The sequence below is a fragment of the Cyclopterus lumpus genome, chromosome 3, assembly GCF_009769545.1.
Source record: "Cyclopterus lumpus isolate fCycLum1 chromosome 3, fCycLum1.pri, whole genome shotgun sequence".
NCBI classification, from domain to species: domain Eukaryota; kingdom Metazoa; phylum Chordata; class Actinopteri; order Perciformes; family Cyclopteridae; genus Cyclopterus; species Cyclopterus lumpus.
The window spans coordinates 12,057,185-12,084,063 of record NC_046968.1 but is presented as its reverse complement, the minus strand read 5'-3'; the positions used below and the strand labels follow the sequence as shown (position 1 = coordinate 12,084,063).

Sequence of the window (26,879 nt, the reverse complement as noted above, 5' to 3'; positions counted from 1 at the left end):
CTGGGACAGGGATGTCGTATGTGTACAGATTGTAAAGCCCTCTGAGGCAAATTTGTAATTTGTGATATTGGGCTATACAAAATAAACTGAATTGAATTGATTGATCGTGTAGAGAATGGGCAACTTGAGTTGTGTACTGAATAATGCAAAGACTATGACACTTGGTTGGATTTTCTTTCTGTGTTGAAAAAACCAAGCACACCTTTCTTGGAAAATGCCCATCTTCGACTGTACTATGTTGATCTCAACTACACACCTGTAAAGTGTTGTGACTGCATCTTGAACAGTCAGGGTGAGGAAATCTGTCCAGACAGACAAATAACCAAGTACTCAAAACTGCCTCTGTGGTAGTTCCGAATACGGTTGGCGTCTCCAGGACCACATTTTGCCACGATGACTCAACCATAGACTCACGCGGTGAAAACAATACCAGTGGTACTGTCCTGGCTGGTAATAACATCTCTTTGAATACACACACACACACACAGACACACATGGAAACCTCGACCATGTGTATCATTTTCATGGGGCAGTTGTGTTGGTGCAGGTATGTTTTGTCTTCACAATTATTCTTGTTTGGGTTTTTTTACTTTTATTTATTCAGGAGGAAAAGGAATGCTCTCTTTTTCAGGAAGATTCTGATCACTTTAACACAGATTCCGCAATACTTCCAGAAAGAAGATGCGCCATAATGCCGACTTTAGCTTTCGTCACATTGAACCGAACTACGGCTGCACAATGCTGCTGCGGTGTGTGATTTTAGATAGCATGCCGGCATTATGGGAGCAAAAGAGGCGTGAGAAGTAAAACAACCGCGTCAGCGTCTGGTGTGTGTGTGTGCGTGTGTGTGTGTGTGTGTGTGTGTGTGTGTGTGTGTGTGTGTGTGTGTGTAGTCCAGCCGTCGTTTACATTATTTAGAAGGCCCTTTTTAAATGGTCGACCAGTCAGAATTTAGAGGGCTGGATTAAGGCCATGTTAACACCGATGGCCCCGTGTGACAAAACACAGCCCTCTAAATCATTTGAATGGAGTCCGTACAGTGTAGAGGGCTCTGGCAAAACAACGCTGGGTCATCTGGCATCACATTTCAACCAGTCTGAAATGCAACATCATCCATTTGGCAATCACCAGTACCTCGGACAAGATACCCCCAACAACGCAGCCCCATGCTGTATTCTGTCTGAATCTAAACTAAAAATAGCAATGTCATCTTCCGATATAGCCAACTACGTAGCTCCATGAAAAATAGCGAGAAAAGTGTGGCTGAGTGATAGCATTACTGAAAGCACATGCAATTTGATGGTAAATTAAACATTTACAAACAAAAGAACTACTACTGATATCCTGATGTGGCATGGCACTTAAATTAAATCAACAATGTGCATCCAAACAGTTAATACCATAACTCATATCATATCAGTCCGTTTGTGACTCGATAGGCACACATGTAAATCCAACGTTTGCCTTCCTAGGCTTTTCAATAATGCTTGGAGCCTTTTCAGATTCATAACATTTATTGTGGGCACATCTCCTGCGTAGCTTCAAGCGCACTGAAGTCATAGCAACAACAAGAATGGTAAAATGCAGAGAATAGCGAGGCTCAACATGCAGGAGACAAATCCCATTAAAGACACCAGGGAACAGAGGGTTACTTTCATAAGCTAATGTTTTTAAATAAACTTTAGGAGTTTAAATTATTCTTTTTGTACTGTAAAACTGGGTTCAGATTTACACCGACAGCCAACAGTTTGCACTGAGGTTTCCTCAAGAAATGAGAGTACAGAGGAGAGAGAACATCCTCTAACTCTGTTGTGTGGATGCACTGCGTAGGCTGCCAGGGTCTTTTACTCAGGCTTCCAATAATATTGGTTAATTGCTAGATTTCTCTAGCTTCTCTCAACTTGCATCACGAGTAGGCGTGGAAGAGTTTACAGCAGGGGTATATTGCTGCTGACAGAATACAATGTTCTCATTCTCTCTCTTAATTGTCATTCCCTGCTCACAGGCACATTTCTCTGGCAGATTCCCTTGAGAGAGGTTTCCCCAGAATCTACGTACAAGGATTCCTTCCCACGCCATGGTCTTAGGAACATCTCATTTTCATCCTCCCGCGCTTTGCTCATGCACACACACCCTCCCTCTCACCCTGGCATTGTGTCCTCGTGTCTCCCTGTTCTCTTTCTCTCCCTCGCTCTCTTCACTTTTTAACTTCTCTGGGCTTCTCTCTACTTCCCGCCCCCCCCTCCCCTCATATCTTATAGATCCTCCGTGGGAGGCAGCATCTCCTTCACACTGCAGGCGTGGGCCTGCAGTGCCTTACTCTGACAAATGACATGCCGGGCCCACCAGCTTTGCGTGGGGGGAGAAAAGCTTTAAGTTAAGAAGGAGGAATGGATTTGATTGGGTGGTGAAACTCAGGGGCTGTATCTTGGCGAGCAGTCTTTGATCGGGCTCTGAATATGCAAGAAGTGAGAAACACAGGGAAAACTGCAATACTACATCACACCTACAGTATGTTTTAAGAAATAATAACCACTAACTAAACACTGCTCAAAATGGTCAAGCTGTCAGCTGCAACAATACAATCTATGGTAAATGTATTTAGTGTAAACATTTGTCGAAACAACTTATAACATAAGCATTTGTGTTTTGGTCTAGTTGATGTTTCACATTAAATCACTTACAAGGTTTCCTTGGCTAACTGCTGGGCCAGAGACATGGCTGTAGGATCTCGGTCTAAGGCCAGGACTGTGACTTCATGAACCATATTCAGTATTGCTTTGGTATGACCACCACCTCCAAATGTCATGTCCAGGACCACCTACATGTGAGAAAGCAAGAAAACACATTCTTCTCACACCAGGACTCCATATACACAATGAATCATTATCTTATCTTCACAATGTTAGCTTATACGTGTTTAGTGCACAGTGGTGCACTGACAAGTGTTATTTTAAATCTGATTGTTTAGAATCTGTCTTATCTCAGTATTTACAGGTTAACTTTGGTATTTTGTCCAACTGACCAATATGGACAAAAATGTCTTAAATTGGTCCAGTATTGAGAAAAAGTGCTGTAGGTGGCAGCCACTTATGTTATCCAGGGCAAGCTAGCAACGTCACTTACTGTATATCAACTAAAAGTGCTTTTTCTTTGACAAACGGACAAACTCTGATTGGTATTAAAAATGTCTGACAACATAATTGAAAAGGTCTCGCTCAAGGAGAAGTCTCAATCTTAAATCTCACTTGGTGGAGGTTTGCTGGAAGTCAATGGTAAAAAATGTGAGTGTCCGCCAGGCAGAGCTTTTTGTGTTGGTTCACGGAAAGCATACAGTAGCTTAGCGTTATCAAAAAGATTTCCAATGTCATGGCTGAATATTTTGATGATTTTGACAATGTGGATGAGGTTTTTGAATTTATAGCTGTATTTATTGTAGTCAGAGTATACGGATAAGGACCTCCTACAACGAGTGGATGAGAAGATACACCTTAGACTGTGTACAAGAAATAGATGTAGTCACTGTGATGTTACCCATGTGGGCTGTCATTTTAAAGCCTTGAGTTTAGCATTTTTTCTGTCACTATCTTGGTTTTAAACTGTTAACATCTTGTCTATTTGCAACAAGAAGTGACTCGAGGGGGTGGAGCTAAGCACAACTGAACGCTGATTAACTATCTAATATTTTTTAAGTGACCAAAAAGGATTACAATTAACTTCCATGAACTGAAAACACACTGAGAAAAGGGTTGAGGTTGTAAGATGAAAACACAGACAACTCCCAGACCAGACAATGGCGCGGTAGCGACCTGTCAATCACAAGGTAGCCACGCCCTTAAACATACCCTGCTTTATATCGTTGTCCTTATTAGTGAGTTAAACAAAAAAACATGGGGAAATAAGGTCCGTAACATAGACACAGTCCTGTGCATAGGTCACAATACACAACTTTAGCCCTGAGTTTTCACTCGCCAATAATTCTTGGAGCTTTCAACCAAAAGCCCCAGATCAGAGGCAATTTGGCATTGGCTCTGTGATCGCTGTTCAAAGACGCAAACAAAGAGGATTGCAGCTGTATCACCCAACAGGCTAAATCCCTGTCCTTTCGTGGAGCTACAGCCAATGAGAGCACAAGACATGTATTGAAGGAAAACTTGGGGGAGGCATCTCCTATTAGTCATCGGAACTAACTGAGGACTTTGACAGCAATAGTAAAGTTTAGAGCACTTTACAAAAGTATGGAGAATTCCCAACTGCTTCTCTGGTTAAAAAGTACAATGCGATCAATCAATCAATCAGCGACCAAGCTGATCAATTTAGTTGTGAACTCATGGTCTGAACAGTCAGCTCACTCAACATTGGTGAAGGGCTCCTTATTTCAAGTACAGTGGGGAACCACCACAATAATGGGCTGCAGGAACCCTGTAACCCATGAAGAGTGTGTCTTTTAAAAGCCAATGATGATAATCTTTCCATTAGACAGTCTTGGAAAAAGACAACTATACCACTCCATATTGGCATAGCAATGGGACGACTCACTGTTGCTAGCCAGACCCTTCCTCTCATGACCCTGAAGCAGCGCTGCGACCATTTGGTTCACTTCGCCTGTCTGTGTGGTATTTTGGGACCAACAAGAGTACGTACAACTGGAACAAACAACAAATGCCTAGACATTTGTGCAAAAGGACTACCGGTCTGCATAGGTTGCAGTTGCCCTCTGTTAGGTTGAAAAAAGAAGAACAAAATTAAAAATTGTATGAGAAATTTAGATGTGTGGCTACTAATGAGAGGTGTTTATATACATGTGTATATATGTGTATATATATATATATATATATATATATATATATATATATATATATATATATATATATATATATATATATATATATATATATATATATATATATTACCGGGAGTGAGATGTGTTAATGACAGTTTGCTCCTGCACCTTCCTTCATTGCCTCCTTTCCTGGCTTCCTTCCTTCCTTTCCTGTGTTCCTTCATTGCCTCCTTTGCTGGCTTCCTTCCTTCCTTTCCTTGTTTCCTTTTCCTTCCTTGCCCCCCTTGACTGGCTTCAGTCCTTCCTTCCTTGCCTCCTTGATTGGCTTCCTTCCTTTCTTTCTTTCCTTTCCTTCCTTCATTGCCTCCTTTGCTGGCTGGCTTCCTTGCTTCATTTCCTTGTTTCCTTTCCTTGCTTCCTTCCTCAATTCAGTTTGCTCCTGCCTGCACTGTGCAGGGGGGCGGGTGACAGAGCCACACACTACCTCTATGTGTATCACTGGTTGCCATGGTGAGAGGGCATGTGTTGGTAAAGCTGCCCTGATTAGCTCATTTGAAGCAGCTGTGTGTCCCTGACTAATCTGGTATTTCATGAAAAAGAATGTGGAATGTCACAAAAAACCATAACTCTGATCTCAAAAGTGTGGACATTAGGAGCGGCTCAAGGCTTTTGTGAACGTTTACGTGTCCTTAAATGTGTTTTTGGGTTTAGATATGACAGCTTAATCACAGTTCACAAAATGCTCTCACTTCTTTGTGTGGCTTTGTAGATTCCATCTAAACTGTGCTAGGCATGAAAAAATTTCCAATTGATCAAATAAGCACCATCCTTTAATTAACGTTTTACATTTTAAATTATTTCTCTACCTTAACGTATGGCGAGTCACTATGGGCACAAAGATTAGCATTGATTAGCGTTTTCTCTTCTGAAACCCCATTCAAATGAGTGGGACAATTTCTCGCTGTTTTCTGGCATTTTGGGGGCTAAGCGCCGGTCCGATCTCTTAGATAAGTCAATCCACATGATTCCAGATTAGGCTGCATGTTTTGATGTATTTATTACACATATGCGAGCAACGCTGCTGCTTGTATGCTCGACCAAAGTTCTGGCGAAAGAATAATAAAACAACGAAATAAGCCCACAGGAGAACGAATGTTAACTTTCTGCATTGCTGGTGTTGTGGTTTTGGTGCCAAATGTTGCTATATTTTGCTCCAGTGATGAGTAAAATCTTTTATACATGCCACCAAAGTCATAGTTTCAATTGGAGAAAATAAAGTAAAAATGACACTGGATATTTGCTGAAGTAACTTTTTGGACAGCCCAAGAAAACTGACGACGATCACCTGGGCACACTGCTGTATAAGTAACATGGTTGAAAATCAGCTTAGCTATAATTTGCACTGTGTATTAATGACATCACATCATTATAGACTAAAACTAGTTCAGACAATGTCCAAGACCTGCCAGTCACAACATCTTAGATTATCAGGCAGCTGTAAACTCAGCTGTATCCGTGCACAAAGCAACAAAACATCTCCTGTCCAGCCATATTTCTTTATCCACATTTCCTGACTGCCACTGCCACAAAAAAAACTGCACTGACTGAACAGGTCTGACATTGTTTGAATAATTGCTTGGATTATGCTTTACTTTTAATTGTTTTAATGCCTGCTCTTGGATTTATTATAATGTCAGCAAATGACAAGGAAGAGATGTAAAAGGACAGAAAAGGAAATGCCAGCTATTCCCGACAAAAACATTAAACATGTCGATTGATAGTGACGTTGAAGGTGGGGTGTGTGCGTGCATGTGTGAGGGAAGAAGTGATCAATGGCGGTTCCCTCTCCTTTCCAGCGCACAGCAGCAGATGGGGAGGGGGTGTGGGCTAGTGGGATGAGTCACACGCATAATGAACCTGCCTGTTGTGCTATTCAATACAAAAAGGGAAAGGAAAACACAAACACAAACAGCAAAGTAGGCTGGCTTTTATCGAAACAGTCGACACAAGCAACCAGGAGAAAAAAATGGTCCTCTACTGGAGTGTGCAGCACTTGTCACAACAATGCTTTGTCCCATCTTATGTACGCTGTGGCCCAAATACCAAAAGGTAAAGCTTCTTTTTTTCACTGGAGCAAATGACAGAGCAGACTGCCAACTGATGCTCAATATTCCCCAGGTTTGCTGGTTGAAAATATAAATTCTGCACATTTATTCACATTTGTATCGCTGGCGCACCGAGCACAGACACTACAAGTTTCACCCCTTTTACTCAATCAGGTACACATATACACACACTTAATAAACTAAGCTAAAAATTAAGAATGTGCCAAACAAAAATGGAGAATTGGATGTTCATAAGGTCATTTATAAGGTAAATTGAAAATCTAGTTCCCTCGCCCTGAGGGAAAACAAGCTTCTTCAAAAGCCCAGAATGCTATTGTGAAAACCTTCCCTCTTTTTTAAAAAGCCTGCCGGTTCTGCCCCAAGATGGACAAAACTTCTTGGAAAGATTTGGTGATAATGAGTTTGGCATTTGCAATGATGATTGACACCAAACTTTGTAGTGAGTCATTCACATTGATATTTCATACAGAGGGGTGTCAGCGAGGCTGTCACCTAGACCAGGCCTTCCTAACGAATGCAGCAGGTTGTAATTGAGCCAGAACACAACGTGGGTCATCGCAGTCTCTACATCTAGAGATGACACTTAAAATACAAGTAATTACTGTTGTCTGTGTTTTGTACTCCGTTAAGGCTGTGTAATATCTGCCTTTCCCAGCAGAGGGAATAGGAGAGTTAGGAGTGGTCCAAGTGGTGCAGACCGACAGTAAAGCTGCAAGGTGCTATAATGCAGGACACTTTAGCAGTCCCTCCATAGCATTCTTAATGAGAGCTTTTCTTCCCAAAAAGAACAATGTAAACACATTACAGTCTCTTATTTGCTATGTTAAAATAATAAAACGGGTTGGAGCATCTATTTTAAGTGATTTTACAAACATATATGATCCGGGGAAAGGATTCTAATTTTCCTTTAATGAGAATTTGAAAACGTAATACAGCTCATACAACAGTAAATAATATCCTGACCATGTGGAAAAGGGGCCTCATCTCAAGTTGTCTTATGGTTGAATTCATTAGGAAAAGGGGAACAGGAACCTGAGAGAAGGCTGAGTACTCACCTAAATCCTACTTGTGACTCCCCAGCCCAGGTCAGTTACAGTGAGGGATCTAAAATGTCATTGAGGGGAGTTTTTACAGATCTTGTTACACTAACACACAGACTATTAGGGAGACAGATACACAGGTACAGGATCACTTTTCTTGTCGCGTCCGTTGCCATGGCAAGAGTGGAGGTAACCGGTTTGCATTTCTTTCTCTGTCACACAAAGTTCATGGCGAGATACAAGTGAGCACAATTATTTGCCGGTTTGCAGCACGAGAGCACCTTATGAATAGATGAAGGTGGAGGTTACGATTACGGGAATGATGATGGTCTTATCGACTTCAGAGAGCAGCGACGTGTCTGTTGCCTTAATGCACTTGACTCTGGACATCAATCTCACCATTAAAACTGCTGCTATGCTCAAACTATTTCAAGACTCACAATAACATTACTTTTGAACCCACTTATGACAACTTCAGTACTTTTCTGATCTCAATTTCTCTTTAAAAGCATGTAAAGGGTTGATAAGTGTTTTTCCCCCCTCTACTTTATTTAAACGATTGGGATAGGTGTATATTAGTCTAGCAGGTGGGGGTGTGGCGCACTAAACAGATGGCCAGTGAGAGTAGACAAACTCAAAAGGCAAGAGAGCTTCCCGCAATTACTCTGTCAAGAGATTATATTGATGTTGATGAGCAATGTCAGAGAAGAACGCAGCTTTTTGCCTCATCTACCTCAATTCAAAGTGTACTAAACCTACTACCTGTGTGTCAGAGTAAGTAAGAGAGAGTGAGTGAATTAGTTAGTGAGTGAGCAAACAAGCGATACAGGAACACAGAAATGTTGACAAATCTCTTTGCCAGAGGGCTGCTTCCAAATGCCTCTCTTTATGTTAAGGTAATCTCTCTTTTGTCAGAGGAATGCTGAAGAGTTACAACAAATACTTTCATTCCTCTTCTATTCAGTGCTGTTTGCACTCTTTTGGCACAAGTTACATACATGCTTGAGGAGGTATTTGAGCCAGTTAGGACAACACTAATCTACACAGAGAAGAAAAACTGCATTTAATAAGTGAGAATAAACAAATCCTATTGGAGGTACTCAGAAGCCCTAAAGAAAGGCCAGCCTTTTTCAAATTCATAAAATATGTTTTCATTTGTCCCCGCTGCTTATGCCAATTAGAAACAGAAATTAATCATGGGAGTTCTGTGATGGAAGAAGTAACCCAGCTGTTACAGAACTTTATTGGAGCTCACATAAAATTCATGGTGTTATTCCACTCCCCCCCCCCCCCCCCAATAAGAAAATAAGGTCAGTTTGTGTGTGGGATTTAGGATAATAGGTGTCAAAACTTCATAATAGGTGAAACTCTATATACTATAAGGCTTTGTGATGGCTATATATGTCCCTTCTGTAAAGAGGTGAGGTTATTTGTTAGAGAGGACAAGGAGATCATACCCCCGGTTTGTTTATGAGTAATATTTGAACATTCTAGATAAGGCCTGTGATTATTTACAGGGTGGCAACATTTGCAGGTCCCACAGTTCTTTAGTCCAACACTTTGGTCCACAGTTTAATATCATGAATACTAATTAAACAATTAACAGCATGCAATTTGGTGTTGATATTCATGGTCCCCAAAGGATAAGTTCTAATTTGGTGAACTTTATTGTGTTAATTGTGGGTGGCATATGAGTATGTGACTGTGTGCTGGTGCTGAGCAAATAGGAAAGAAAGTGAGTTTTTCAAATTCATTGTCTCAATTGTTTTAAAGTTGGATTTTGGTAACGGTTATTGATTTTTATATATATATATATATATATATATATATATATATATATATATATATATATATATAAATAAATCAATAACCATATATATATATATATATATATATATATATATATATGAAAGTAGATTTAATTGTGCCCCACTTGTTGCATCTGGACTGTACAGACAATGATTTTACTCCTGGCCCTTAAGAACCTGCTAGCTTTAAAGGGGTTGAGAGAAGGTGATTTAATTAAATGTTATTGAAGCCTCACTGTGTCCACCTACAAACTGTATTTATTACCATTTTTTTATCTTTCATTTTTATCTCAGTTGAGTCCTTTTTTTCAGATAGTACCATGCATATTGCCGTTTCTGCTCATGTTTTTTTAACAAGCAGGCTGGGCCACAGTTTGTTTTGCTGGAAAAGTTCTCCGACAGACAGACATGTACGTACAGGTATAACAAGGCTGACAAAGGTTAATACTGCTGGGGATCAAACAAAATCGAATGAAGGCATGACTCTACATACAGGGCTACTATGTAAACACTACTGACATGTTCACACACACGTCTGAGAAGTTCACACTTAACTAAAATTGCAACTGATGATTCATTCAAAGATTCATGCTCCCAAGATGATACAAGACCCAAAGGAATGTCTTCAATTAGTTATGTTGTCCTGCAAATAAAATAAAATAAACATATACCACCTAGAATCAAATGCCACTCCTAAAAGCAATAAAATAAAACTTCCATTTGAGACTATTCAATTATCACAGCTTTCACTGTTACATGTTTGAGTAGTCAGCTCTTGATCTAAACAATCATAACACACTGCTGACATGATTTTATAAAAACAAGTAACAGCAAACTCCAAACGCAAATCAAGAATCTTGCCATGAGAAATGGGAGAGCGAGTAGCTGACTAGCCATAGACTAACAGACTGGTAAACGTGTATCAACTACTGCACAGCCATATCCACAGAGACACAGAATAAATAGGACTGTGCCGCTTTCAATGGCAGCCATGGTCACTGAAAGTGAGGATGACATTAAAGATTTGATGTGCATAACTTCTGAGAGAAATATCTTCAGTTGCTGAAGTGTCTGACTTTCTTCCCTATAGCTTTCTTTCTAGGGGAAAACAGAGACACAAATATTAACTAGGCAGTCTATTTTGCCAGTGTTGTGTCTTTTCACTGGAGACATCCCTTTTTTTGGATTGGCTGCAACAGGACATTGGTCTACAGGAGTGTGTGCTCTCAGTGTAGCACAAGGCAGAGGACATGCTGGAAAACTATCTAAACAATTTCAGAAAGCTGGCTAGTCTGTCACAGTGTCTCCCAACACAATATATAGCAAATTTCAGACACAATCTGGGCTTTTACGAAAGACATAGGCATGGTTAAGGGGCTTTGTGTTCCTTCTGGTGTGGCCTTGCTTCAAGGCTGAGGAAAGATTCATAAAGGTTCATGAAGTCATGGAAATAAGGCAGCTTATGTACTGCATTTGTGGGGAAGCCAGAAAACAAATCATGTTAGTCAAATATTTGACATTTGACTCAGTAAAATATTGTTTAGGTCTAAATAAGCAGCACAAAGTAACTATGTAATGTAAAATCAATCAACAGTCAGTTGAAACTGCTTTATTACAGTTGCTACTTGGTCAGAAGAAACAGCACTTTAGACAGGAAAATACACTACATGTATGTAAACCATAATACACAATGAAATGATCTGTTTAGTAAAGGGAAACACACTGCCACCCAAGCTAGTCCTTAGTTTGTCGTCATTATTATAGATTGTAAGGAATAAGAAGAAATCCTCATATAAAAATATGATGCCTCCACACAAATGAAAAATGAAAAGTACATAAATAAAAACCCATGAAAGAAAAAGAACAGAAGTGAAGACACTTCTACTAGCTCACTTTTTGTCACACAGCACTGTAAGGTAAATGTATGGGCGAAACACAAAAGCTCTCTGTTTATGTGGCTGATTTGCTGGTCACTGGGATGAAGAAGAATAACCAGGACAATGAAACTGCCATAAACTAAATTCTATTTGACAAAATAGCAGCAGGATACTTGAACAAAGACAAGAAATAACAGGAAATGGGATGACAAGCAATTCTAATGGTATGCAAGCTAAGCTAGCTCTCACAGAGAGCTCATTTGAAACAGTTATAGTTATGTGTATATTTTTCAAAGATAATAGTTTAAAACCTTTTCTTGTGTGCTTTTATTTTTCTAATCCGAGCAGGGGCTCTGGTTAAGGAGGCTGAACCTGTCTGAAGGCTCCTGGATGGTAACCAGACTACAATGAACTGAAGACTAAATCAATCTAAAATAATATTATGATTAGCTGTTGTAAAGGTTTAAGTCTGTGGATTTATCCTCCTGCTTTCAGCATCGGTGGATCATTCTTTGCATTTTGAACATAAGTGTGCCGTGATCGCTGTCCAAGGTGCTGATCCTTGGACAGCCATGGATGTGGGAGCCGTCAGAGGATACTCAACATTGTCCCTAAGGTTAAGTAAACTGGTGACAAACACACGTGTGTTGCCTCTAGGTGTGAGTGTATCATGTTTAATTGTGGAAATCAAACTATGGCCTAACACCACTCGAGTCGGTGGTATATGTTGTGTCATGTTGTGGGTGAAGTAAATCCTAAATGCAGCACAGCAACACAACAACAACTTTGGTGACAAAACTTTTAATACTAGTGCTAATTTGTTTTTGCCATGAATGCATACACTCAGTGGCCACTCTATTAGGTATACCAGGACAATATAATGTAAGTCAATGCTATTGCAATATAATAATACAATTCAGTACTACATTATACTAAGGAGCAAGCCTACAGCAAAGTTGTTTGGATGGTTAACCACATCTGTAAGCATAGAGCCAATCAGCCTTTTGATTTTCAATGGATAAAGATCCAACTGGTATTGAAACGTTGTCCATTTTAATAAATAAGCAGTTTGGAATCAGTCTACAGAAGCAGCAATGTTGCCCACAGATTACCTGTCAGTGTAATCAGTCAAGAGTTTAAAGCCCTGATTACATATCACTTTATCACTATTTAGGGTCACAATCGCTGAAGTAGGATGCCAAGCTAGAAGTCCTAATGACTCCTAATTTAATGGATTGTTGGGTGGTTTGTTTTACTGGAATGATTGCATTTAAATCTATTGTTTTAACTCCATTGCAAGCCCTATATTATGTATCTTGAGTGCCAACATCACCACATGACAGTGGACATGAAGATAGACCTGTGCAATGTTATCCAAGCCCCTAGAGATTTCCCTAGATGTTATCAAAAACACCAGTTCCTCTCTAGCACCTTCCTTTACATGATGTGCGGCTCAATTGTAGAGTAATCACGCAACAAAATAATCTGCATTGACACAGTTACAACACCCAAGTCGATTTAGATCTTGAATGATCTACCCATGCTCCGTGTCCCCAAACACTAAACGTGCACTGTAGTAGCCGACACTAGCTCGGGGGAAAAATGAATGCTATTCAGTGAACTTGATCTTGCTCTTCTACAATTAGACATTTGATTAATTATTTTTTTGATGTCAACTTGAGTTTAGTTTAACGTTTTGAAGCTCCATGAACGGCTGCTGATATATTATGAAGACTCTTGTAATGTAACCTCCACTCACTCTACTCAAGTCAAACACCACAACATCCTCAACCCCCTCATATCTTCTTCTTTTTCCTTTTTCTCTTTTATAAACTCTTTTCTACTACCCACCACTTTCAGACAATTTTTACCAGATTTACCATTTGTTATATGTTTCAATAAAAATCTGACTGCACAGAGGAAAACCCTGGTCCCTGTCCTCCTCTACATAAAGCTCATAAAGCCCATGTCAAGCATCCGCCCACTTAAAGGACTCCTGGTTCTTACACCACTGTGGTGCTGAGGAGATCCCTGGAGAAACACGGAGAGCAGGCACTTGTATCTTCTCTGAAACTATGAGCCAATAACTCAATATTTACTGTACGTGGGCAATCCTAGGCAACGATTAGTCTTTCTGCTGCCTTATAGGCTGGCTGTGTTCTGAAAACGTAATCTCAAAGTAATTGCATTTTTTTAAAAATTGTAATTCATCTAGCTTCTTGGAGAACTATCCAAGTATGATACTTTTTCTATTAAAGCAAAATGCATTAAGTAGCAACTTTAAAATATCTTCCAGAGGATTACAAAATGTGTTAATGTGTGGGTCAGTTAAATTTGGTGCCACTGCATGACTAAAGGATTATGATTTGCATTGCAAGGTAATGACATTATCAAGTAACAATGTGTCCAAATGATATGAATGTGTCATTTTTATCTAACTTTCAAGTTGTAAACCTTTGCAAATACAGTGATTTACAGGGGATGGTAAAGCATTGTGAGGATCTGATTTGGAGGCAATGAGTGAGAGCTGGAGAAGAACTGATTGGATACTGAAAGAAATAGAAAGGGAGGGACCTCAACTGTGTGCATGAGTCATCACTCTCCACCCCCACCCCCCCCAGCCAAACTGTCTGTTTTTGTCTTGCAGAGCTACATTTTCTCTGCTGGAAAGATTCATTTTCACATAAAACTGAATGCAGACTTTAACAAGGAAATTATTGAGCACTCCAACTAATATGCAGTGACTGTTACTGTTACTGTTACATTTTAGATATGTTCCTATATCAGTATAACTGGCTTTAACTATAAAGGATTTATTATCTAAAATCACAACCACCTAATCCGCAAATACAGATTATTCCGTATACTCTGCCTTGAAGCTCCAGGATACACATCCTTACATCAGTACAGACGACAGCCCCACTTCTGTGCTCTGTAGCAGTCGTTCATGATAATCAAATTAATGTCTAGCAGGTTAGTTTGGGGTTGAAAATAGGGGCCATGGGGTTACCATGTGTGAAATCCTCCTCATTACTTTGACAAGCCTGGTCAAATCACGGCTGTCATGCCTGAGCTGTTATGTAAATATCCATGAAGACTGAACTTTATTTGACATTTTACTTTAACAAACTCACAGCATTATTATTTCAGTCTATGAGTTATTTGCAAAAAAGGAGGCTTTGGCAGACTTGCTGAAGCAAAATTGAAGTCCTCCTCCGTTCAAAATTCAGTTTTCTTTACCGTTTTCTCTCTTGGACATTTGAGCTTCACTGTGCTGAATGACCTTTGCAGGGTTTAACACTAGATGGCTGTTTTCATGTCCATATGCTAAAGAGATAAAGTTTTGGTGTGCTCCTCTTAAATCTCAGTTTAACAAGTGTATAAATATGATTATGTGACATCCCACTTAGTTTGGAAGCAAGTTGTGGTCCAATATTCAACTTATGCAAGTGTGATATGGAAACATGAAACCTCTACTGCAAAAACAGTGAGAATGGAAATATAAGAAATGTACACATGTATTGATCCCCGTGGGGAGATTCTTCTCTACATTTGACCCATCCTTAGTTATTAAGGAGCAGTGGGCTGCAGTGAAGCGCCCGGGGAGCAACTGGGGGTTCAGTGTCTTGCTCAAGGACACTTCAACATGCAATTATGGGGAGAGTGGGGATTGAACCGGCTACCTTGTGGTTACCGGACGACCACTCTCCACTCTCCCCTTGAGCTACAGCCGACCCCAAGTAGGAGACAACTTGGGTTGAGCAGTTAATGTTTTAACAAAACCTACTTGCATATTCACATATTATGGATTTTTCAATGAGGGAGAAAGAGTATATGTAATTATAAGAAACATGACATATCGGACATAGTCTGAGCATGTCCTACTGGTTAGCTCACGGCCTCCGCTCTGCACTGCTCTCATACAGCAGTTACAGCTGATAACACCAGCCAACAGCGTCATCGTCAAAGTGTGGCGCCCATAATCCCCCCTCAAGATTGTTGTAAAAACACAAAATATAGAGACTGCTAACTTTCAGTGGATAAGAAATGCCACAAACTGTGACAGAAATGCCAAAAGGATGTGTCTTTGTTTTAACAGGAAACAAGAATTAAGGTCAAATATGATGTAGTGGATCTATTCAAAATGATTACATGCTTCATTGCACTTCTTCACTGCTCAGAAAGATTTCTCTTGAGTGTGACACTACTGTCAATACAGTGTGCCAGGGAAACAATGCAAACTATATAAAGCCAGAGAGAAAGCAGAAGTGAAAATGAAAAGAGGGGGTGGAATCATCGAACTATATTCACAAAATGTAAAGAAGCATCAGGAAAGAGGACTTCCTCTCCTGAAGGTGAATGTCATGGCACTAAAGGAAGACAAAAGAAGAACAGGGCCAAGTCCATTAGGGAGTGCAAAGAGGAGTCGAGCTAAATGAAGGAGTTGTGGTGGAAGGCATGGTAATAGGGAAAAGACTTCTAGGCATTTAAGAAGATGCTTCCAGTAGTTTGAACTGGGTATACAAAACATTTGAAATGAAAAGAACTAGGGAATGGGGTGGGGGCAGTGAACAGTGGCTTGGGGGAAGGTGTGGGCTCTGAGGAAAGCATCACATTGCAGCGCTATGTACTGATGTGCTGGCCTTTCCATGACTGGTATCATCATCAGTACACCAATGTTTAGTATTTTCTTTACCGATTGCCTCAGTGTCAATGACGTTCAAATTCATGGTGTGGGTAGCAATTCAAAGACCTGCATCCAGGATGGTTGACAAATTGCAATCATCTCACAGTACATATGCTTATATCTCCCATCTCTGAGCTGGCACAGACCTGTAGTTTGTAAAAGGTGGAAATGACCAAAGGTTAGACTTTGAGCCTCAACTTGGAAAAATGACCATCAGCCGGGCCCAAGCTTTCAATCTCTGACAACAGTCTTTGCGGGGTAATGGTAAGTCTCAGGAGCCTATGGCTGCCTAGAAGGTATCTAAGCTTGTGTGTGGGGGCTGTCCCTCAGCGGGATGCAGTCAGGATCAAAGTGACCACGCCGAACACTGCTGCCAGTGTGCATATATTTCCTCCAGGTGCTTCTCAGAAAAAGGTGAAGGTGTGAGCCAAAGCACATCTGTAAGTTATTTGTGAATTGAATAATATGACTGTGCTGTGATGAAACAGGTCGATGCTAGTTTTAATATTGAAAATGTATTAAAAAAAACAATCTGCATTGCAATGTTGAAAATGGCTCAAAACGCCTACTGTTTTAAATCTATCTTAATCTTTAAATTCTGAGATAGAGTCAACCGTATGGGACTTATCTCAGTCATGAAATAAAATAATGTTAACGCCCTCTAAACCTCCCCTCTACCCACAGGGTCAGGCCAAGCCTGTTCTCTCCTTTCCGTCTACTGGAAATGAAGTCATCTGCAAATTACAAAATCTGGTAAATCTGTGGTAATGACTGCGTACCTAGCGATAGCTACATGCTGTCCAACGCTGTGACAAGTGTGTAGATTTAGCATTAAGTTGTTTAAATGTTCTCTTTTGGTGGCTGGATACTCAATAGCTAACATTAAAAGAATGAGCACAACAGCTGGCTGGTGGCTCGGAAGTGTGTGTGTGTGTGTGTGTGTGCGTGCGTGCGTGCGTGCGTGCGCGTCAAAAGCATGACAAGAAGAACCAAGCAGGTTTTTAAGAGATTCATATGAAGCAAGGGGTCTGCGATATAGGCTAGTTTATATAAAAACGGCAACCATGTGTAGGGACACTCCGGTGAAACTGTGGAGGTCGACACTGTGTAAGAACTTGAGAAAAGGAAGCAAGGAAATTGCTGCTACTGGTTTAGGTCAGTAGTGTCATGTAGTGTCGAGCGGACATGCTCTTCCCTGCCAAATTAGTCGGGAAACCGAGTAGGCAAGAAGTGGAAGCCCTCCAGCTGAGAACAATAGCACTTCATCAGGATGCTGCTGGGAATATAGATAATGTTGAATACACAGATAAGGTCACTGCAACTGACTTTATCGGAAAAGGTGCAACAGCAGTTTAAAAAAAGATCATTAGGATGCAGGAAAACATGCTGAGACAGATCAGTTGGAGAAATCACATCGGTTTTAAATTACCAACACTTTAAATTGGCCACAATACCCTGGTTAATAATACTTTATACAGTTGGAAAGTCACTGACTATCATTTTCTCTTCCATCTCGCCGATCAGCTTGAGAGTAGAATTACCCTGCCTGCATGTACAGTAACTTGCATGTATTCGACAACTAGCTGAGATCATTTTGTCTTGCTAATTCAAAACTCTTTCAATCCTTAAAAAGCAAATGCCATAGTTGCAGCCCGTAAGCAGTTGAGAGCCAAGTAGGACTCGCAATTTGAGAGCAACACTTATTTCTGAAACGCGACGCTGCCACCATTTGCGATCTGCGTGTGCTCCCAAAACACTTTTGTGAAATGGGCCACACCTTTGATGACACTGCACAGAAAAGAAAGCGTGTGTTGGCTAGTATTTACAGATCAGGTCACTTTTATCTACGTTCCCGCTTCCACGCTCATCGCCACACACACTGTTCTCTTGCGTTTACAATATGGCCGCCTGGCTGTCGCATTTGTAGATGTGGACTTTAGTGATACTGCAAAATAAGATTGCTGTTAAAAACATAATTTCATGCAAAAGGGGCATGTTGAACATGACAAACAATTTACTCCAGCAAAGCATATAAATCCACATGTTAGGAATCAATTAATGCTTCTATTGTGCTGTTTTATAAAAAACACCAAAACATGTGTGATAGATCAAACTATCTGTGAGTCCAAATCTGATCAACATTAAGATATATTTTGCGATCAGCACATTTTCAAAGTGTAATAATATGACAATAAGTGGAACCATTTGTTAAAAAACAGAATCAATCAGAAAATAAGAACCAACATCACAATGCATATATGCATACCTAAATAGTAAAATAAAAAAACAGTAGGTAGGTAAACAGTAACTAGACTGCATGAGCAATGTTTTGTTTGATAATTATCCTGAACATATTTAAAAGAAAGACCACTGAGATAATGCAGTTGGACCTCACACAAACACCAATCGAAGATGTGTTGCAGGAATGAGTCATCTGCTGTCCACAGGGCATGTATCTGATTAGCATACCCACACTCACACACCAGCAACAAATGTAAATATTGCAATAAAACCTGGTTTAATAGTATCAGTTCAGTGTTGAGGATGGGTTCCAGTGAATTTTCACTGAGTTTAGCAATATTGGATACATGCGAGTATAGAGTTATACAATTTCAATAATTGTTATTAAAGCTACATGCAAATATAACTCCATAATTGATGTTGTAGCAGCACTCTTCTCCAGTACAATTTTTTTTTTTCCTGTACACACAGTCCACATTTTATTCATGGGAAATCCAATCAAACATTAATAAATTGCAATATTTGGGAAAGTATTTACTTTTAGCAGAGCATGTAAGCTTTATTGGACAATATAATGTACTGTAGGCTGTGAGCTATACAGCTTTGTAAGCAATGTAGCAAAACTGGAAAAGTCAGCAAATATAGTTTGGGAGGTCGGAGGGTGATTTACTTGGGCTAAATTATGATAGACACCATCTGCTCAGGTCGGCACACAAAGGTTCACTTTATTTATTGAAGTTGTCTTTTAAATGAAGCTGAAGAACGTGAAAGATGAAAGGGCTAAAACAACTCAACTAGACAGTGTGGTGAAGCACCCACAAAAGGGTTGTCTGCTCAGCAAAGCTGAACGATTTGGCGCTCTGTAGACTGAGGCACCCCATTTGGCTAATGAAGTCCCAGACTGTCTTCACACCACACCCCCACCCACCGTTCCACTATGAAATGTTCTACTCATGAAAGTAATGAGGCAGGGAGGGAGAAAGACTCTTCTGGCCACTGATAACCTCAGACTAAACTTGCAACCTTACGAGACAAGGGCCTAATATCTGGCCGTCAATCAGCCCCAGCATCCCTGGCTGGAGAGTTTAATTACAAGGATCAATTATTTACCAGCCTCCTCTTTCACTACTCAGCGCTCCCAAAAAAAGGAGTGTAAAGAGAAAAAAATAAAAAGAACATTAAAGACCCAGAAGAGGTTGTGGTGGCATATGTTTTGCACAGATAATAGAGATAGTGTTTATTCTGGGCATCATATGAGCGAGTGAGCTTGTCTAGCTGTTACACCCTTTTAAAGAATGACTACAAAACAACTTCAGTATTTGTTGTCAGATGATTAATGTAAATAAAATGTAATTCTTAATCATTGTGTCTACAGTTAAAATAACATTTAGTACCTACAAATACACAACTGATTATAGTTGAAATTGAAAATAAAAAATAAAAGATTACAATAAACTCTTGGGACATTCATAAAATGTCTGTGATATGTCTTAGGAGACGCTGACTGACACACTGTGTACAATTATTTTATAGAAATAAATCAAACGTCTTAACATAGTTCTTTACTAAAAGAAAAGATGCAAAGACAACTTTTTATTACTGTAACTCCCTGTACTTTATATTTACTTCTGAAGCAATTTCTAGGCTTCAGCTGCACCGCCCAAACAGAAACTCCAAGGCTTTTAACTAATTTGAAGAGACAAGATCATATTACCCTTTTGCTTGTATCAACAACAGTGCTTCACCTGGCTGGTACTGGGAATTTAAGTTATAACACAAATGTTGCTCACAAAAAAAAAGGATCTTTTATCTGAAATAGCATACATTTCAAATGCTGGGGCCCATGTACCGAGAATATATATATATATAACATTTAGATTTAGATTTCCTTCCATTGCTGACCGTCAGTTTTACGATACAGGTTTTATAGATTCTATATTAAGTATCTTAATAGCCTTGCACAAAAGTACATGGTGCTCCCAAAATTCAGCTGTAAGACTTCAAACTAATTAAATGAGAAAAGATCATATTAACCCCATCAATGCCCCTCTTTACAAGCTGGTACACTCAGTACCCGGTAAAAGAGTATCCTCTGCTGACATTAGCCCACTAGGGGAGATATTTGAAGATATGCTGGATTGATGCATTTTTCTTCCCTAACAACCACAATACATTCCACAAAAAAGACATTTAATGGAAAAATGGAAAATTACAGATAAAACAGATGGCAACTCATGTCACACAGCTCTACACTACTTATTCTAGCCCGTGTTCTATCTTACATCTTAAAATGCACTGAGAAGTAGCAGCTGGCAGAGTGTTTTGTGGTCTTCCATCCATAGAACAGACTGTCTCATCATGTGTCCGAATTACAATGACAAATAACCCAAATAACAGGGGAAGTGAAAAGTGCAGCACTCAACTGCTGTGTTCAGGGCCTTATTAACAAGCTACAACACCTGTAAATTTGTAGTTTGCCGGTTTTGCTGTTTTTTTGTGCTAGATTTCCATTGTCATGAGTCTAGCCTGGTTTCTGCTATTTATTCTGTGCAGGTTCCACGTCGACGGCCACCTGCATTCTGTTACTTTCATGATGAACCCAGGATTCAAGATCCCAGTGCTTTGGTGGTCCTCTAAAAAGTTTCCACTTTTAGGAGTTTTTTTTATTGATTACTGTTGTTGCCTTTGGAGTTGTATAGCAGAGATAAGATCCATAGTTGACTTCAATTAAATCATATAGACTATTCACGAGTGTGAACAGGATGAAATTTGTATGTGGACATTTCTAAATGACTGGCATGATGGTCGCATTAGAGCAACATAATTATATGAATGCCAAAAAGATTTGAATTACAAAATATAGAACAACATTTGTTAAACATTAACACTGACATATCTTCATGCTGATAGTTGTAAGGAATAATAAATCTCATGCCATATTATCATATGTAACTGTCCAGCGATAGTTATTATTGGCCCAATCCTACTAATAACATGTGTTGATTGTTGAAAGACTGATATTGATCCAAAAAAGGATGTTTAACACTTATGGTCTCATACATTCCACAAGAGGGAGTGTGTTGAGACTGAAATGTAAGAGTAGGCAGCTCGTTTCTCCTTCTACAGCAGCACAGGGTTTTTCCCCTGGACTCTCAGCTGATGGCTCATTAATCTATTCTAGCGGAGGTCCCCTACGCAAGCACCCTGTGCCAGTGGAGGACTTCTCATGCTTTGTCCTTTTCAGCCCATGCCTTTGCATAACCATGAGTATTAACAAGTTGAGGTGGAAGTTTCATGAAAGCATTAGAACAAAGAAAAAACTTTAACCTACAAAAAATGGGGATCTATTATTGTTGCTTCACAGCTGTGATAATCGCAACATTTAAAAAAACATTATTTAAACGGCTTGCTTTAGTTTACAGTGGTTGCCCGTTCTGCCAATTCCACTGAGCATCAACATCGCGGTGTGCAGCTCTGTGCACCTCAAAGCTTATTGTCTTAGCGGACCATCAAGTTGAGTCCTTCCAGCTCTCACTGACCTCCCCAGATAAAACTATGGTCACTCCCAAGTCTTGACTGTAAACAGTTCCATCTGATGGACAAGTTCAATAATACATTCTGTAAAAACTGTGACAATATTAATAGAAAAATATGGTTGATGATGAATGATACATTGCTCTACAACTCTTGAAAGTAACGGTCTTTTTCTTTTTGCAGACAAATTTGACTATCCAATAGATGGAGTACATCAAAATTACATATTAATAAAGAAGTGATCTTAGTTTAAGATTTTGAAACGTCTCAGGCATCCCCAGCGTTCACATCAAATTGATTGCCAACCGTCAGCGCATGCTGACATGCTCACAATGACAATCACAACAATGACCCTTAGGGTAGGGCAGGGCAATATATTGATATTATGTAGATATTGTAATGAGACTATTATCTTCAATTTTGGATATGGTAATATGGCATAAGTGTTGTCTTTTTCTGGTTTAAAAAGCAACATTACGACAAAGGGATGTCATTTTCTGATCTTACTAGACCATTACTATAACGGTACTATTATTGACCTTAAACACTTTATCATTTATTATATCTACATTACTGATGATTATTTAGCAAAAAGCTCATTGTGTAATATTTCTTGAAAGCATCAATGGTCAACCCGACAGTATTGAAATCTTGATATTGAGGTATTTGATCAGAATATCAGTGTGTGCACTGGTAGTTACACTAGCCAAACACACTGTCCAAAACAATAACAAACTGTTCCACCCCCCTGTGTCTGTGTTGGTTAGCCAAACACGGCAACAAAAATAAAAACAATCAAACAAAAACAAAATAACAATCTAAGTGAGCATCAGAGCTGCGTACGAGAGTACCGTGTAGTTCTGTTAGCTGTTTGTAAAAAACAATAACAATCGAACAATTAAAGTGAGCCACACAGCAGCAGCCAAGAGGTACTCCAAAACAATAACAGTGTGCAAACTGTTTCCCACGGTGTATCTGGGCGAACAGTAGTTGCAGTGTTATCACTTGCGGCCCCTAGCGGCCCGTTAAGTGTGGTGTGTGAGGAGTCAGCCGGGAGTCAATGGCAGTATGAAACAGACAATACAAAAGGTGTTTCGAAAAAGTGTGAGTCGTCGCAAACACATGAGGTCCTTGAGCGTGCAGCCATAACTGGCCAACTAAAATCTAACAGTTTGCTGTAGTAGCAGGAGAGATTCGCCTTGGACAGACACAGAAGCACAGACTCACACTGTCACACACACACACACACACAAACACATAACCTCCTGTGATCCTTCTTAAAAAACATGTCTGTGATATCCCCCCACCCCTCCATTGAAGTCAATTAGAGATGAACTGTGTACATCTTTGTTAAGTGAATGTATGCTTTCAGTGAAGAAACATAATAACTATGAATCCAGACCATATAAGCATGATGGCTATTTGCAAAACAATGAAAATACAGTGTAGGCTAGCAGTGCAAATTAGCAACCTTTATACACATTTACAGTCAGACGGCCTGTGTGTGGGAGGCAGCAGGGCACTGAAAGGCTCCATTTACACACTTTGGTTTAACTGCAGTATATGCTCCGACACCCATCATGGCTTAAGTACTCCATTCATACATACTCTGCTTCAGCTGACAAGAGCAATTACATTTTGGTGATTATTTTACAATAGCCATTCGAATTATACATCTCACTGCCCTCAGTGATTTCAGTGGACACTTGTCTGATATCGGGTTTTCAATCTCACAGAAACTGATCTGTTAGTGACACCATCACTTAACCACCACACATTTGACTGCTTAAATGACAGCTCTGTCAGGGAGCCATGTCAGAATTCAGATTTTTGATTGCCTGACTACGACTGACAAGGCATGTGGCTGCCTTTACAGAGTGATGATTTGGCTCTATAAATGTGTAATATGGCAATATGACAGCACCCTAATCAGGTTGTAATGTTGATGTGCTTATAGAACTGGTATAACTGCAACATTATATGTGTCATCATATAAATAAATAAATTCGCTGACATCTGCATTCAAGCAACATTTAAGACACAACTTATGGATGTAACAATACAACATTTCCACAACGCGTCACACTAAGTGAGGTCTACAGCATGTAATGCACAAAAAAACAAAATATATCAAACTGTTTTTAATAGCATCTGATTGGCAAGCTGTCTTGGGACAGTTGGCAAATGGGCGGGCAGCGGAGGAGTTTGGAGGTGCTAAAGTTCAGGCAGGAACGACGCAGCACCCTGTGTCCTGCCAACAGCTTTACAGTGGCGCAGTTCCTGACTAAGTTGTTGACCCATGGTGCCCACCTGTCTTGACCATGCATTATATAGGGGGGGCATCACTTCCCCTCCAATGCTGCCTGCCACACCAGAAGGCTTTTGACTCATACCCATCTGTCCTGGTAGTACATACATTAAGTGAAATCCAAGCTGTTGTCACCCTGTCCTATTCATTTTTACCTTAGCAACAAACATCTCGGTAAAGAGAATAATCATCAGTAGAGGTCATTTCCAATAGCCATCTTCAGATAACAACGATAAACTCTTGAGGTGTTATGAAGCACGCATTTGGAAAACTATTTCTTAAGACTGATGTTCTTTCATTTGAAAACCAATTAAAACCAAATAATGTATTTCTTACTAAACTAATACAACAGACCTGCAATACATTTCATATTTGTGGAGATTAAAATGTACATTGTTGTTGATGCCTAGTCATTTCTGAGAATGTAGTTGGTCTTGTATCAAAATGTATGACTTTCATTGGTGTTTCAAATGTCCTGACACATATTAGAGAGACATAATATAAGAAACACCTCTCAGTATGAGTTTGCATGCCTATGCCATTACCACAGAAACCAAAGCAACAATGCCTAAAAATAAAAACACGATCTAATCACTTATATCTAAGTCAGTCCATGACTTACAATTTAGACACACTTCAGATTTTCCTACGTTCTCAACACATTCTAGGAGCTTTAAATGGATGAATACATCAGTGGATGAATACATTATATTAGCAATAATGGTAATAAGAAAAAAGTTAAATGACAGTTGCTTTTGTTTAAATACTTTCACACAGAACTGATTTGATCTGAATGAAGCTTTGACTTGTGAAATAAATATTTAAAACAAAGAGACATTAACTTTATATTAAAAAACTTGCACAAACAACAAAGATGCAAACGTACCTGGCCTGGCTGAACGTCTAAATGATGAAGCACCTCTTTAAGCATAACAGGTGTATGAGGAGACTTTTGGGTTAAAACAGAAGACGGTTCTTCAGATCTGTCAAGGGGACCAGAACCAGAAGATGCACGAGCTGTTGAAGAGTGCAGGCTTAACTTCCATGACCTCCATGCTCTCCACACAGTGGGATTTGCTTTCCTTAACATTGGGTTGGCGCACACTGGAAAAAACATAGTGCCTTTAATAATCTATGGAGAAAACAAGAGGAACAAAGTGTTTAAACCAATGTAGTGGAGCATGGTTTGGAACAGTGTGACAGGTGACCACATATTTACAAATAGCCAAATAAGTGTTTGTATTAACTATGCTATTATTTGGAGTAGTGATCAAGTATAATAACTCGGAAAACAAATATTAGGCTGACATCATAAGTGCAAACTTGCAGATATCTTGTGCTAGAGGTTGAACTTTTCCAACAGCCCACATCTGTAGCTCATACACTCGCCACCGCATCCTCAATGCAAGTAAGTACATATTTGGTTAATTAGTTCAACATTTTGGCATTCTACATGGACAACACTGCCTGCAGTGAGCCACATGGTTAAAAGGGTATGCAGGTGTTTCCTGGCAACTAGATGCATTGAAAATTAGAGATCAGTTAGTGACGCATAATTCCAAAGAAATATAAATATGTGCAGGAGCTGAAGGAATTCAACTAATTTGCACCAGGCATTGGTGAACACAAAGCAAATGTTCAATGGCAGCAAAGCATAACACAGTATTTGATGAGATGACAATCAAATATTGAGTGACAATGCATGATTGCTGTCAGATTGTGGGGCCATAGCTGCTGTACCTTACAAGCTTTAAAAAAACACTTTGTGTACACATTATTATTATTATCATTATTAATATTCCATTACCGTTGCCTGCATCAAGATGTCAATTAAAATGTTTACATTGTTCAGGTAAGGTAAGCTGTCCTTTACTAGAAGAGCAGAGAAGGGAATGGATGATCGACTGTTTGGAGCAAACTAATTATCAGTTGTGAATTATTATCTGTGCCATCGTTACAACTTAATATAGCCGTTGATACAGAGGTATATTAGACAGCCCTCCCATTTGGCCCATTCCCAGTACCATAAGGTGAGTGAAAGGCACTAGGGGTAGGATAATAGCGGCATTATTAAACAATTTGTGGAGGAGGTATTAAGGCCCCCTTCTCTTATCGCCATGGCTACTTAGTTGCTATAGCCAATAAGCTAGGAGTGGGGCTAAAAGGTCACACGAGCGTGAGCTACTTTACGGCAGTCTGAGCAACAGTTAAGTTAAGTTAAGTTAAGTTAAGTTAAGTTAAGTTAGTTGGGAGCTGCTAGCTATGTCTCATTACACCAGACGCGTGGATTCCAGTGTATGTTGCCATGTTGTTGTACCACAAAAATAAGCAATGCATGTATGAAGCAGGTTGACGTTAGCCAACTAGTCACCTTGCTCCAAACACCAGAGCTAACAAAAAAAGTTCACGTGCACACCCTCACCTCAACTACAGGGTTAAAGGTGTGTTTGGAGGTGATATAAGTGGGGTTATGCA

The 26,879-nt window shown here is 39.7% G+C and overlaps 1 protein-coding gene across 5 annotated transcripts in view; it reads right to left on the bottom strand.

The window, feature by feature from the left end:
* The window catches only part of mettl15 (methyltransferase like 15), a 44,644-nt gene that overhangs the window by 17,437 nt on the left and 328 nt on the right, over positions 1–26,879 (bottom strand). For 3 of the 5 annotated variants that reach the window (XM_034562129.1, XM_034562120.1, XM_034562138.1), the window contains exons 2-3: positions 25,291–25,536; positions 2,685–2,821 (exon numbers count right to left, since the gene is read on the bottom strand). In XM_034562129.1, coding sequence (XP_034418020.1) covers positions 2,685–2,821; positions 25,291–25,521 — 368 coding nt within the window. In that variant the 5' untranslated portion in view covers positions 25,522–25,536. The remainder of the gene's footprint in view (positions 1–2,684; positions 2,822–25,290; positions 25,537–26,879) is intronic. The other 2 variants (XM_034562146.1, XM_034562154.1) reach the window with 1 other exon arrangement.